General features: G+C 37.7%; 1 protein-coding gene across 5 annotated transcripts; it reads right to left on the reverse strand.

Annotated features, from left to right (window-relative positions):
* Positions 1-1,410: 1,410 nt before the first annotated feature.
* On the reverse strand, positions 1,411-14,779 carry LOC120306640 (cold-inducible RNA-binding protein-like). Of its 5 annotated transcripts, XR_005556365.1 has the most exons (8): positions 14,625-14,779; positions 12,084-12,198; positions 10,385-10,491; positions 9,036-9,129; positions 8,862-8,940; positions 7,451-7,514; positions 3,849-3,923; positions 1,411-2,046 (listed from the first exon to the last, which is right to left on the reverse strand). XR_005556365.1 is itself a non-coding variant. In XM_039340245.1 (7 exons), exons 2-6 carry the CDS (start codon positions 12,184-12,186, stop codon positions 7,451-7,453), a joined length of 447 nt encoding a protein of 148 aa, XP_039196179.1. In that variant the 5' UTR covers positions 12,187-12,198; positions 14,625-14,779; the 3' UTR covers positions 1,411-3,923. The 5 variants fall into 5 exon arrangements, 4 of the variants coding, with proteins under 4 accessions (XP_039196179.1, XP_039196180.1, XP_039196177.1 ...); XM_039340245.1 differs by having other exon boundaries at positions 1,411-3,923; XM_039340246.1 differs by lacking the exon at positions 14,625-14,779 and having other exon boundaries at positions 3,827-3,923; positions 12,084-12,126.
* Positions 14,780-15,964: the final 1,185 nt, after the last annotated feature.

Genomic DNA, 15,964 nt, shown 5'->3' on the forward strand with positions numbered 1-15,964 from the left:
CAAATATTTAAATGTGAAATTAGAAAATCAATAAGATTTTTTTCAAAAAAATAAAAATAAAGATCACGATCAATGTTAAGGAGAACTTTTCCAGCTGGTGTAATACTGAATTAAACTATATAGAGGGAAAAATAAAATCTATCATGATTACTATCCCAGCATAAAGAAAATATTTTAAATCAATTTAGAGTGTGAGAAGAGGAACATCTTACCCTAGCTTCAAAAAGACAAAAAATCAAGTTCCCAGCATTTCTTTAAGGGCATTCTGGAAACAGGGTTCCCTTAGAGTCATCCACCTAATTTTTCATGGTGAGGACAAACAAAATCATGTCTCCAAGGTTGACCAAAATGCTCAGAGGGTGGAAGGAGGCTTTCCCTGAAATATTCAGCGACATTCCCTCTAGTTCCATGGACAATAGTTGCCGCATTGATTCCCCAAACTGTCAAATCATACTCATGCATTTTAGATGCAAGTGTATTGAATGTGTATGTTCTTCTAGGGGGAGAATTCTGAAAGAGGAAGGAAAAGTGTCATGCGGTGCACCCAAGACTTCTTCCAGTAGTTAGAAAGGACATCATGGTTGAAGCAATAGCATATTGTACTCCAATAGTGCTTCAACACTGAATAGATCCTGACCACAATCTGACCAACAATTTGACCTGGGACCATCTCAGTCTCAAAAAAGGTTGGAAACACTAATGAAATGGTACTAAACATTTAATTTTATTTAAAATACCTCTGAAATTGAAATGCCGCATATATTGTCTGAACAATAGAAATGATTTAAAATGAAAGATGCTAAATGACTTCTAGAATTTTGAGGACACTAAAAAAATTCACACACACCCTATGCCAGTGGTTCTCAACCTGTGGGTCGGGACCGCATTTGGGGTCGAACGACCATTTCACGGGGGTCGCCAAACAACGCAGTCCGCCATTTTTTCCCCCCTTTTCCTTAGCTGTGCTACTCCCTTTTATTCTATTGGCTTTTGAAAGCCAATAGAATAGACTCTCTTGAATAGAGTCTAATTCTATTGGCTTTCAAAAGCCAATAGGAATTGTCCAGGCTGTCTCTGCCCTGCTGAGCCTGCCAAAAGTCCCATTCTGCAAACGGTGCTGCACCAGTTGAGTAGTCCTCGACTTACGACCGGTTGAGTAGTCCTTGACTTACGACTGGTTGGGGGTCGCGGCATTAAAAAGGTTGAGAACCACTGCCCTATGCACACACACACAGAATTCTGCTTCCCACCTCAGAAGTTTAAAATGAAGCTGCTACCTTAATACAATGCACAATCTTGCTTTGCCACTACTTGTAGCTGATAAAAAAATCCAATTTTGATATAAACCTAAATATTTCCTTGCCTCAGCACCACTGAACCCAATTATTACTATACGTTAATAATAATATGTCAGTCTTTATCTAAAAAGTATCTTTCTTTAAAATTAATTCATAGAATCATCACAAAGGGACTATTTAGGCCTTTAAATTCAACTTTTCAATCAGGGTGGGATACCACAGTAAAGCATACCAGAAGGGAGTCTGGTTACTGCTTGCCAGGATCCAGTAAAGAGGAATCATTACTACTTGGATTCCTTTGTTAAATTGTTCTTCTCTCCACCCACCTCGTCAGCCCCCAACATTCAGTCGTATTCTGTATTCTGTAATTTAGGACAATTATTCTATTTCATGTACTCTGGACAATGAAATGCAACTCTTGGTCTTCTTCCTTGTAATTTGGACACTATGAGGATATAATCCTTAAAGATTTTTGTGACAGTAGCTCCTCTTGGGATCTCCCACTGCAGATGACCAGGCTGAGCTCGAGGGAGGGAGTCAAACATGTCATCAGTCTCGAATCCCTTTGCTCCCACAAAAGGTTTAAGTCCAGCCCACCTTGAATTCTGTTGATTCTTATCTACGGCCAACTTGCTTTGACTGTTAGTTCAGAGCTCCTTGTAAAGAGCTTTAGCATGCAATAAGCCTATATATTCTTTTGAACTGCCCGGACTCCTGATTTCCCACGCTTGACACCTGCTGGCTCATTCTGAAAGACAAAGAAAGGAAGTATAATACTTTTGTCTTGAAGCTTTCACCTACCTTTGCAAGAGAGGAAAACATAATTACACCAAGCTGGCCCCCTACATCCAAATGGTAGAGATTAAAATGTCATTTTTCAATGTAGATTTCAAAGTTACAAAACAGGACTTTCAGCAGACTTTTTGTTCCTCAGAAGCTATGCTTCCCTTTCCTAACTTATATACTGGTGTGTAATTACAACTGTATTTTGTCCTGCTTTAGTTAAATAAATGTGCATCACAAAATAATTCTCTACAAGTTGGGGAAAAAACACCTCACAATCTACACCCAGAATTAACTTACACTTGTGGTTAAGAACACTTTTGCATCTTATCTAAAAAAAAAAAAAGCAGCTTTCTGCAACTGAAAAAAAAGTATATTGCCTTAGTTGGATAGTTGATAATTAAAGAAACCAGAAGGCAATATAGAGGGAATATAGCCTTTATCTTTCATGCTTCCACCCTGAAGAAAATCCCCATATCATACAATTCTCCTGAATAACATTAGGAAAAACCATTAAGATTGCCTATTTTTGTCATTTATCAAAAACTTGTGAAGTAAAAGAAGAAAACTTGATGTTTTAAAACCAGTTCTTGGTATAAAGACCAAGCAAGCTTTCCTCTTTTGCTTTATGGGATTATCACTTGGTTGTAAACAGTATGATGGCATCTGGTAAAGAAATCTATAAAATCAGGGTAAAACATTTTTGGCAGACATTGCATTAAAAAATGCAATGAAATGTAAGGCAGAGATTTTTGTTATTGTGGTTGCTGGGAATTGTCCTGAAAGTGTCTTTGAGGACTTCAGGTGGCATGGCATTACACCCAAGGGGTGTGGGTGGAGAGATGTTTATTCTTTTTTGTTGTTTTTATGGATTTTTAAAATAAAGGTACAGATAGCTCTTAACCTAGGACTTGTTTGATGACTGTTAAGATGGCAGTCAAAAAGTAATTCGTGACCAATCCTCACACAAGCATCCCATCCCCAGTCACATGATCAAAATTTGGGCACCTGGCAACTAGTGTGTATTATATATATATATGGTTGCAGAGTTCTGGGGTCACATGATTGCCACTTATCACCTTCCCGGGGAGCTTCTGATAAGAAGTCAATGGAGGAAGCCAGATTCGCTTAATGACCATGGTAAAGGTATACATTTGCACTTAACATTTAATAACTGCATCATTTAGCAACAGAAGCTCTGATCCCAATTACGGTTGTTGAGGACTACCTGCCATATTAGCTTTTGCTTGCATGAATTTATTTACATGCAAATTTATAATAAGTGGTATTTATAAGGGATGGGACGGGACTGAAGGGTAACTTAAAGAGGTTGAATTGGGAACAATTATTTGAGAGCTGTGGCATTTTATCATTTCATTGCTCAAAAATGGGAAATATTGCTTTTTATCATAACCCACATTTGTTTTGATGAACTCTACAAAGAGCAAAATAGATTTTTGAAGGAAAACCCTTTAGAAGCCATAGCAAGTATTTTAATAAAGAGTATTCCATCTTTAAAAAGTTATATTCCAAATTTCATGAGCCTTGTTTTACTAGTTGGGATGCCATTTGGTTGTTTAACTATTAGATCAACATAACGAAGACCCATAGCCTGCCTTGGTTAAGAAGGGCTTTGTGCGGCAAACAGTAATGTATGGAATTAGTACTCTCCCCCAAACTTATTTCACTGGCTGAGTGGACCATCTAATATTCAAGTCTGTGAATGACCACATCAACATACGCACAAGACAGAAGCTCGAAAGGTACCAAAGAGCAAGTCTTGTTTTCAACTCCAGCCTTGAGGTAAACTCTCTTCCAGGATCCAGAGGTGCCCCCTTCCACCTGCCAAATAAAGCCAGGTTACAATTCTAATTCAGCATTCATTGTGTGATAATATTTTGATAACGGAGCCTTCCAGGTGAATCCTCATTATCCTGGGGATAATTTATATTAAACATTATGCTAGGTTCATCCAGATTCCTTCAAGAAAGGACCATTATTATCAAATTTGCTGCCCATCTCACAGTCCAAGGCAACTCTATGCATTAAAGAGGCAAAATCAAAGACAAAGATCAGCAACAATACAGATACCCCTTGACTTACAACCATTCACTTATTGACCAGTTAGTGGCACTGAAAATGTGACTGGAGACCAGTCCTTGCATATACAACCATTGTAGCATCCCGTCACATGAGCACAAATCTGGTTCTTGGCGACTTGCATTTACGATTGTGGTGTCTGAGGGTCACGTGATTGCCACTTGCAATCTTCCCTGATAGTTTCTGACAAGTAATCAGTGGAGAAGCCAGATTTAATCAGTTCACTGAGCTACAATGATTTGCTTAACCCTGGCAAAAAAAAAGGTGGTGAAATTGAGTGTACCTCACTTAACAGCCACCTTGCTTAGTGATGGAAATTCTGGTAGTCATAAGTCAAGGACTACCTGTAAAAAATTGCCTCTACATAGGATACTAGGTCTTAATGTACAACATGGAAGATTTAGCTACAGGTCAATTAATCTGTAGGCACTTCCACTGAATACATCATGTGCAACTCAACACGGCAATCTTAGAATATTGTGGATTCTTGCACAATCAACTATAACTGAAGCTTAAAATTACTTGACACCCAGAAGTTTTCAGAAGTCAAGACAATATTATCAACATATATATAGTTGTTTTGTATCATTTTTCTAACATATGCAGCTTATTTTATTACATGTGATATCACTCTTCAGACATCTGACTTAACTCCTGCTGTCATGTTGGCCCATAGGACGGGGAGCTGCATATTAAAATGCTTCAATATTTATAATTGGTATGAAGTCTTGCAGTTTCATTGCTTCTTCCAGTTTCAGTGTTTGCATTATTTTAACCTTTTCTATAACATACCAGTGCCACATTAATTTTGTGGCATGAATAAATGATACCACAAAATCAGAAATGGATCAACAGTCATTTTTCAATAGTTAAGATTTGGGGCTCAAAAGCAACAGTTCAGAAACTCATTTTGGTCACAAAATGGTTTTTTTTAAATACAGTAAGAGTAAACTAACTTAGCTGTCTTTCCTGAGGCAATATAGATTGGCGTATAATTTTTTCAACTCAGTAGTAAGAACAGCTGAATTATAGTCAACACTATGAACTATACTGAGGAAATTTGCCTTATTTTTTTCCTTTTAATATTATATAATTACATTGCTGATTTGAAAGATGAAAGATTTCTGCGAGGGACTACAATCTTGCTTTAATAGCCCTTTGCTTTTAATATTTTAGCAAGAAACATATATAATATTTATGGGTATTTTAAGAGTGGTGTATCTAGAAAAATTCTTCTGCTTCTGAAATGAAACATTGTTTCACAAATATAATGCAGACCTAATAAGAGTTTGGTGATTCTTCAGTGATTATGCATACAACCCCACTATGAATGCATTGTGATTGTCACAAAATACTTTAGGAACTAACACTTCTGAGAGACTCAATGGGCAATATGAACAGTGATTGACAATCATTCTTTATGACAATTTACATACTTTTAATTAATGCATAAAAAACTGAGACAGCAACAAATGATAGTACCTGGAAATGTGGAACCAGAATGTAATTATTTCATCATATTTAAATTGAATCTCACATTTCTGATAATCTTTAAAATGTGTTTATTTGCTATATCTAAGCAATGCCTAGGTTGGCAGGGAATCCTAAAAAAAAAAAAAAAGGCCACAATGGTGTCTTGTATGCAAAGCTTTAACAGCACTTTACTGTAAAACATTCAAAAGGTTCAAAAAAAATGATGGTGAAACATCTATGTGAGAAACGAGACATTTCAAGCATCTGGGATGCAGTCTAAACTTCCAATTCAAAATACCTGTAAAACTTTCATAAATTTTACATCTGAAATGTTCCAAAATCAAGTATTTTGCACACTTCTATAACACAGAAACAACCCTTCTAGTTCCAAAAGCTTGATTTCCAAGCTTTTATTGCAACATCTATATGAAACTATTTTAGAAAACGTTATGCTTGTAGCCTGCCCACTTATGTGATTGAGTCCTCTATCAGGATTTCCATTTATCCAAGTACCCATGTAGTTACTGCAGCCTTAACTTGGCTGCAAAGAGTTGTAGTATTACAATGTCAAGAACAGAATTCATTTTCAGAAGGGCATTTAATAGGCTTCGTGAAGCCAAAGAACTGAATACAGGAATACCTTAACCACTTTTAGTACAATATTGAATTACATGTGAGTCTTCCAGTTTAAAAGAAAAATATAAACAAACAGTTTTTCAAGAACTTGCAAGTTCTGCAAGCTTCAGGTTCTAGGTACATCATACAGTATAAATTTGTTTCTGAAGATCAACACGAGTCTCCCTTAATAATCAAGGGGGGGCTGCCTTCCTCCATGCCCCTTCCTCACTACATCATAGTACTTTTACAAAACTACCAGGTATTAATGCATTTATAAAAACAAGGAGGATCTTCACACCTTGCTCAGGCTCTGGGGAATTATAGATGATATATAGGTCAGACCCTCCCCCCCACCTTGGCTTGTTAAAAGAAATCGGGGAGGGGGGGAAACAATAAATGTATTATTCAAAATGCTTAAACACACCTGTAAAAAATAAAAAAGGAAAAAAAGCAAATTAAAAAAATTCCTCCAAAAAGATCTAACAGGCCATCCTGTAGCAGAAGCTGTTGGGCTGCTTGTGATAAGACTACAAAAAGGGAAGATACAGGTAGAGAACTAAACAAGATTCAGCGAAGCTCCAAAAATCTTTATAAATACAGCCATTGGAAGGACGATCTTGAGTCAGGAAGGATTTATGCTCGGTGCAAGCTGAGAACGAGAAGCAGGTACAAATTGTAAAGCACACTGAAGAAACTGGTACATTTAACTAAACTAGTCTCCCTCCTCCCAACCCAGGCCAAATTGTTTACAGCCTTGGGTAATGGTGCTGTCAACTAACCTAAGAAGGAGCATGAGGAAAAGGGGGGTGGGGGGTGGCAAAGCTAAGTTTCCGTTGTTAAGGGAATGTTTTGCAAACACTTTTGTTGTTCTTTCAAAAAAGCATGGCTCTAAGAGGTACGTGGTGGTTTATTTATCAAAGCGTATAGTCCAAAGGATGTTTCTGTGTGCAAAGACTGCAGTCAGAATTTGTATAGACTTGTGCAACAGTTCCTTTAAGAATCAACTTGTAAAGATGTTGAACTGTCCCACTGTTTTTCTCCAGCAGGACAGTTCGTTTAGGCTGTATTCTGCTGGCAAAATAATTATGTAGAAGGCTAAATACTACGTTTTGCTACCTATTACATAACAGGAACATACTTCTTAATCCCACTTGAACATACTAAAGAAACATACTTACCTAATTATCATAATTGTCTCTGTAAGAGCTTCCAGAGTAACGGTCCCCATAGCCTCCCTGATTTCTGCAAGAAAACCACAACACTGATTTAGCCCGATGCTACAGTTAAATTGTGCAAATGCTAATTCTGAGAGCAAAACTCATTGCATGCAAGTAAAAAATTGCATTATCCTATATGTGCAAATGATAGTTGTGTGATTCTGGATATATTTTATCATTATCACTTAATACAACGTATTATGGATAGACCAAATCAACTATATGATGCATCTATTAATTATGTATGTCCTCAGAGATTTTTTCATTAGTTGTAATATTAAGAAGGGCTGATTTAAAGAGTGAAATACGGGCAGGCGGACAATCAGCACCTGTCCAGAGCCACTTAAAGCAGTTGTATTTTTTCCTGGGGGTTATTTGGTTCATGCCATCCTATACCACTATGCTTAAGATGTTTCTAACAGGTATTTCACCTGCAATTTTTTTGATCATATCTTCCTTTTGAATCCATATCTATTTTTCCATTAGTTTATATTACCTAGAATTAGGCACGTGGGTTCTGAATGGATTCTCATGTAATTTTGCATTTAAGAACCCTCTAAGATAACTCATATCTTAGAAAATATAAGAAACAATAATCCAGAATTCTAGGTCAAACTATATGCAATTGAAATTATCTATTTTCTCTGCTTATATCTGTTTCAATCCCTCCCCTTCAGTTTCCCTTCATTTTTGAATTGCACCTGGAAGCAAAATGGCAAACAGTGCAGTTTGTGAAGCAGAGGTGCTGCAAGGTCATATCAAGGCATGTCTAACATTGCCACGTGGTTGCATTCAGGACCAGTTATAACTTCCGCATGGTCTTTTTTTTTTTAAATTGCCATTGCTAGGAATGAATTAGAAAATGTCTAGTGAGATCCTGAAATACTGTACAGGTCAAGTAGGGGAGGCTGGTGTGCAATGCTCCCTCTCCCACCTCAGCAACTTCCAGCATGGCATTTTTCTACTGAACTGTCCTTCCCCCACCCACCCACCCCAGTTGTCAAAGTATTGGCCTGTGTGTCCATTCTTTAATGTGCAGTAATACTCTCAGAGGAAACAGGTTTCCAGCATGCAATACTCTGCTGGCCTTTCCACACCCAATTCCCAATGCTTTGCTCCCCCTTCTCTCCCTCTTATGGACTGCTGATGTCCTTGGCTTTTCCTAATTTTTTCACTGTCCTCCAAACTATTTTTGACTGGAATAATCATCTCTTTATCCGCATCTGGCCCAGAACATTCTTACTTTGTTCTGTTAATGAACCAATATGTATTTATGTATGGTTCAGTTGAGGCATGAAATATTTTGCGTATCTCTATCCACTTTCTGTACCCAATCTGTAAGGATCACAATTTCCCTCTAAAAAAACCTTACCTGCTGCCATAATAGTCTCTGGATCCACCATATCCACCGCTTCTGTTGTCATAACGGCCACCTCCATATCCACCGCCTCCTATTGCAAAGAGAAGGCTCTCTGTTAAATCTTACTGTTTCAATGCAGTGGAGGCTATGATAAAAGGGCAAGTATAATATTGTAGGAAAGCTCACCTCTAGAAAATCCACGTCCACGCCCTCTGCCTCCAGAAGAGCCACGGGAAGATTTTCCAGCCTGATCAACTCTGATCTGACGTCCATCCACAGACTTATAAGAAAAAAATCAAATACGTTTTTTATTTGATACAATTGCATCTACTGCCAAAAGGAAGATGCTTGGGGCGAGGATGAAATGGGTATAGTTAGGTCAAATACTACATTTGATTCTAGCATGTATGTTCCTTTTCTTTTCACAAGCCCAATTTGATAGCCATTTTGGGAGGAGTTCTAAGGATCGTTCAGCTCCAGACTGTATTTCTCCATTTCACAGCTTGATAACAGGAACAAACTCTCTTCTAATGTATAATACATAATGCCCAAAAAACAATATGACCAGTAAATTATATTCTAACTTTCTGCAGCCTATCTGCACTTCCTTCCTGAAACAACTTGCCGTCTCTAAACCAAGCAGATAAGTAATCCAGACGCAGGCCACACCTCAAATATATTTAAATATCAATAATGCAACAATTATCTGAAAAAACAAAACTCAGTGTCTTAAATAGGGCCAGGATTTGTTTGTTGCAGCTTTCAGTTAACTGTGCACATTAGTTAAGGGGAATTACAATAATTCTAATGAATTGTTTTATGGGGCTAATATTAGCAATCATGCTATTCACACTTTACCTGACATTAATTTTGAGATGTTTTATGAGTTTTTGCAGGCCTGGTAACAATATTGTGCAAATTAAAACTTAAGTCTATTTTCACCCTTAACAAAATTCTGTGAAAAAAACTTAAAAGGCATGCAGTTGCTACAAAAGTTAAAACACTTTCTTACTCTCCAGTTTAGAAGACACTGCTTTTCTATGAGTCTGTGCTTTAACAAAAAAGATTAAAATAGATTAAATCAGCTATCCCCAACCTTTCCAGTTGGTGGCCCGGGCCAGTGCAGGTGGGAGGGGGGCATGTGAGTGGTAGGTATACATGATCACAGCTCCATTTGTGTGTGTGGCAACTGCACATGCTCTCCCCTTGCACAAGTGGAGCTTCCACAAGCATCTCTCCTGTGCCCCAGTTTCAAACAGGCTGCGGCCTGATCGTCTGCCATGGCCTAGGGGTTTGGGACCCTTGGATTAGATGACTTCTGAAGTATTTCTGAACTCTAGGATTCCAGAAGTTTGATACAGCTGTATCTACTATGAGTAGAGATACTTGTATAAGTGGACATAGCTGCAGGATTTGAGGGAACATAATGTAATATTACAATTGTCAATCTATATTACAGGACAAGTATGCTGAGAAATAGCAAAGCATGAAACTTCACTGTAAACATCTTCATAGTCATCAACTAAAGTTCTCACCTCTCCATTCATGGCTCGCATGGCATCCTTGGCATCTTCAGGACGGCAATAGGTAATAAAACCAAATCCCCTGGATCGTTGGGTCTCTCGGTCTTTCACCACAACCACTTGAGATTATTAAAAAAAAAAAACACATTAACTTAGATCACAGATGTTCATGTCTACATAAACTTTTTCAAATCTCCCTATTGTCAACCCATATTAACTGTCAGGCAAAAGAAACGAGGAACATTTCATGTGATTTGTACAAAACAGTCAAACCAGACTGGTGATAGATAAGGGTCAACAGAATTCACAGGCTGGACTTAGATCTTATGTGGGAATGTAACAACTCCAAACTGATGACACATTTGACCCTGCCCTCAGGCTCCTAGTTATCTCCTATATTAACTATGTTCAGCTGATTACTATAAAAGTAAAATTTATTAACAGTTAGTCCTTACTCATTAAGGTAATTAGCTTACCAAACATTCATCAGAGGAAAGTCTTCCATAATATGAAATAAATCCTTGCAATTATGCATATGCTTCTACATGATTTTAAATTAAGACCATTCAAATGAAAATAGCAAACTATTTGTTTAGGATTAGTTGAAGCAAAATTACCTCAAAAGTAAAACACTGGACTACGTCAAGTCTTAAATCAAGGATTATGCTAAATGATAATTGAAAAAAATCTTACATCACTAGGAATAGATAGTGATGGTTGGTTTCATGATTTTAGAGTGAACTGTTGAATGGCTACACCTTTTTTTTAGCTAATTTGAGTCATGTTAAAACAAACCAAGGTGAAGGAGTCAGAGGTTGCTGTTTAACTGTGTTAATCATGATTACTGGTAGTGCACTAAACTATGAAACATATTTTTTTGCAAAATAATGGTCATGCCAAATTTTCTTCACCCCAAACAAAACAGTTTGTTTTGGATAGAATTTTTTCAAAGGTTTGTTCTGTTTTAGCATCCTGTTCTTGAAAATGAAAATTGTTAAATGTCCCTCTCTGAATCAGAGCATTGGGAAGGACCAGTTACATTCCTGTTGCTACTGTTTGGAATGAACTGAATGGAATTTGAAAATAAAGCAGCAGGCATACAAAGAGTGTATAGCATGTTGCAAAGTTCTGGTATCTCTTATTAATCTTTGGAAAAAATTCAGAGAAGAGCAACTAAGATGATCAAAGGCCTGGAGACTAAAACATATGAAGAACAGCTGCGGGACTTTGGTTTGGCTAGTCTAAACAAAAGAAATAGGGGAGACATGATAGCAGTGTTCCAGTATCTGAGGGGCTGCCACAAGGCAGAGCTTGAGCAGGGTGCTGGACTAGAAGACCTCCAAGATCTCTTCCAGCTCTATTCTATTTATACTATTTCTAATTCTATTTCTATTCTCTAGATTTTTGCAAACCTATTCACACTGCTGCTCATGGATGAAACATCTTAAACTGTTTTGGGTTCTTTTAACCAAAGGAAACAAGACCAAACAAGACTAAATTAGAATAAAATGTTAAGGGTTTTCAGATCACAATGTTTTGTCATTTAAAGCAAAACACAACAGTTTTTTTTGTCCATACTTCTACTGAACATTTTATGCACTGCATCACAGTACATGTTGCTGATGGTACATCTAACTTTGTATAAAGCAATATAATTAAAAGAAATAAATGTGATCTTGTGCAACCTAGTATGTCTGAAAAATTTTCTCACCTTCTGCAATGTCACCATAGGGCGAGAACAACTGCTCCAAATTTTGTTCATTGGTGTCGAAACTGAGTCCTCCAATGAAGAGCTTTCCTTCATCTGACGCCATTGTCTAAGTGATCTGTAAGCAAAAGGTACTTTAATTCTGAGAAAATGCAAGAATATACATAAGGGCAAACCCCACACTAGTTAAAATATTTTAATAATAATAATAATAATAATGAAGTTGGAAGGGACCTTGGAGGTCATCTAGTCCAACCCCCTGCTCAGGCAGGAAACCCTACACCATTTCAGACAAATGACTGTCCAGTCTCTTCTTAAAAACTTCCAGTGTTGGAGCATTTACTGCTTCTGGAGGCAGGTTGTTCCACTGATTAATTGTTCTCACTGTCAGGAAGTTTCTCCATAGTTCTAGGTTGCTTCCCTCCTTGATTAGTTTCCACCCATTGCTTCTTGTCCTGCCTTCAGGTGCTTTGGAAAATAGCTTGATTCCCTCTTCTTTATGGCAGGCCCTGAGATATTGGAATACTGCTATCATGTCCCCCCTTGTCCTTCTCTTGGTTAAACTAGACATACCCAATTCTAGCAACCGTTCCTTATATGTTTTAGCCTCCAGTCCCCTAATCATCTTTGTTGCTCTTCTCTGTACTCTTTCTAGAGTCTCAACATCTTTTTATGCTGCTTCAATTATTGTAACTTTTAAGTAGCTCATAGCAATAATATAAATTCAGTAAACATGCATATGCTATTTTAATGGATACAAGATTTTAATATATTATTGCTCAGAAGCATTCCATTATTTAGAATTATTAAAACTTTCAATTTAAAAGGTTTTATACATCTGTCTAGGTATTTGTAATTTGAACAGTGTAAAAACAGTAAATGTTTTCATCTTTAATTGGGGTAATTTCCAACTTGAAATTTCTGTCAGGGATGGAACTTTTTAAATTTTTTACTTTGAGGAAGGGGTGGAATACAGTTTCTTAATTATATGCATTTAAAAGCTGTTTTATTAAATCTTACTACCTATAGCAGAGATGTATAGGGCGTTTTTGGGAGATAAGTGGTACTTGGTACTTTAAAATCTAAATATATGCAAAACATTATAAAATCATTTTTTGTGGATTTCAAGGTAAGGAGCAACTATTCTTTCAGGATAAGAATTAAACATAGATCTTATTGTGTTAATTGGTATTTACTAGGCACAGTGTCAATTTTTATGATACATTCCTTTTGGTTTTTTTAGAAACAAATGGATACAGGAGGCTGAGAGAGCTGAGATCTGTGTCCAAATGAAGCAAACCTAATCAAACAGCAATGAAATCAACTGTAACAGTGCAGTTAGCTACTGTACATTACTCAAAAATTTTGATTTCATCACAAAAGCAGAAAAAATTTCTCCAGATCAAAAGCACTATCTGATAAATCTTGTAGACCTGTAAAAGTTGCTTTAGAAGTCTTGAAAACCTTTTCCTGTTATTTCTTTTCCAATGCCAGTTTTTGAAGGCAGGGATAATCTGTTCACCAATTGCATTATTTTATTTTTCCTTTATAAAATGTGTACGCCTTCTTTGATAATGTATGTCATCATCCTTTTCATCTCTGGGAAATTAAGGGTCTGTGCTATTTTCCTCTGAGGAAGCTGCCTTTCAGGCCAACTACAATATTTCATCCTGTAAACTGGGATTTAAGGTATCATTATCAAACCTGTCTCCTTTATAAGCACCACCTGCTTATTTATAGCCTTCATGGTATTGTTATATTCATAAAGTTGTGAAGTACATAATATTTTCTATTGAAACAACTTAAAATATTTATATCAGCACTTGTATCTGGAGGTTCCCATCTAAATATAGTATACAAATGATGTGGTTAAACCTTAATGATCCCAACAGGCAGTTTATAAGCATCTGATGCTGCTTTTGTCAGATAAGGATAACAAAGTACTGTAAAAACCAGCCCGCCCGTTGCATTCTTCTCAATAAGAAATGAAATCTGTATTTTATCTTCTTGCATTATAGGGTAGGGGAATAAAGTACCGCTACGGTTAAGAGACTAGAGGCATTTTCCCTCCCAACGTATTCCCCTCCCCCCCCGGTAAAATGGCCACGAGCACGTGGTCCGAACAGAATGCGGGAAGGCGAGTGGAGCGCAGCTCACGTTCCAGAGAAAAACCCAACTAAGCATGCGTCAAGTCAGCTCCCTCGCCGCCCTACTCGGGGTGAAGATTTTTCCTCCGCACACCGTTATCACCGTAGGTTACTATACTCACGAAACTTACCGCGTTTCTCAGAGCAGCGCGTCCTTCCTCACTGTCCGTTAGGCGCAAGACAGTGAAAAATGAGTTTCAAAACCGGCGCATGCGCGCAAGGGCCCAGTAGTTCTTTCTGGGCAACCGCCATTTTGTGAAGCGTCTCTCCTTTCTTTCCTTGCCCCTTCTCCCTCCTCTCCTTAAAAGCCTTTGTCCCCAGTTCTCTTCGCTAATCCTCACCCCTGCACGCTCTCCACCCACAAGAGCCCGAGCACACTCCGATATAAAGCACTCACCGAAATAGGCCTCGAAGCAAGAGCCGCGTAAAAGACCCGTCCGCTACCGAAGCAAGAGCTATCGCGATGGCGGCGAGGGAAACACGAGTGTTAAAGCGAGGCTGGTTACACACGCTTCTGCGCGGCTCCAGTGCAGCCATTGGTTGGAGTTGCCAGTGGGCGAGGCTTAGCCTAAATAGCGGAGACGCCCATCCGCTCTAGGAAAACTCTTTTTCAAACTGCGGCGTCTTACTGCAGCCCTATCAGCGTTTCCTTGCTAGGAATTACATCTGGGCGAACGGCACGGCCGCGTACGTGTCGCAGCGGCCATAACGGGCCTCCAATTCGCGGGCTTCCACTTTCCAAGAGAGTAATAAAACTGGGAGAATGAGCCAAAATTTGTGTAATGCCTTATCCCCAATTTAGGGGGAAAAAAAATAAAAAGAATGTTTTGTTGAAGGGAAGACAATAGACCTCTAATCAAATGTTGATGGATATTCTGATTATAGATACTGCATAATTTCCGTGAAGAGGTAGATAATAATCAGTAATTGACTAAAAAAACACTTTAAAAAATCAAAAGATTGCGGAAAAGGAGGCATGGGAGCTAAAGATAATTGGGAGGGAAGGAGGAACTTATACCCTCACATCACAACGAAAATCTCACGAGATACACACTTTGAATTCAAAGTATGTACACCAGATACATCCTGGATTGGATGACAATTTCATATTTTTCATCATTGCAGTTTAATGCCAGATTGCTGTACTCTGACATTCATTTTATCAGGGTCTACAATCAGGAATCATGTTAACACCAGCAAAATGGAAGCAAGGGATGTTCTATTTGTCAGATTAAGTCATATTTGAAACTTCCAAAAATTTCAAACATTTGTGTGTGATTGCATATTATGTTCTATCACTGATCATGCCTGATTCCAGAATAGTAGAGCAAGAATAAAATGTTTATATGGCATCAAGTCAGCATCAACTCTTTCTATGCTTTCATAATTACTTCATTTGCAGAATTTGGAAATTTCATTTTTTTCCTTTCCATCAGATTGGTAGACTATGGTATTCCTTCAGTGGAAATTGCATATTGAAGTATTCTAGAAAATGGTTAAGTTGGATCAGATAAATGGATGCATTGTTGAGCAATTATAGGAATGCTAGTAAAACGTCGGAATACTCACATTTCACTACACTGATTGAGGTAGAAAAGGAAGAGGAGATAAAAATTTCCCTCAAATCAAGATGTGGTTAGTTGCCACATCTTTAAAGTATTTAAATTTTAAAAATCTGTTTTAGCAGAAGAATATAAGTACCATATAAAAAACACTGAAATAACTTCAACATTTTCT

The sequence above is a fragment of the Crotalus tigris genome, unplaced genomic scaffold (genome assembly GCF_016545835.1).
Source record: "Crotalus tigris isolate CLP2741 ecotype Arizona unplaced genomic scaffold, ASM1654583v1 scf7180000017742.2353718, whole genome shotgun sequence".
Classification (NCBI taxonomy): Eukaryota; Metazoa; Chordata; class Lepidosauria; order Squamata; family Viperidae; genus Crotalus; species Crotalus tigris.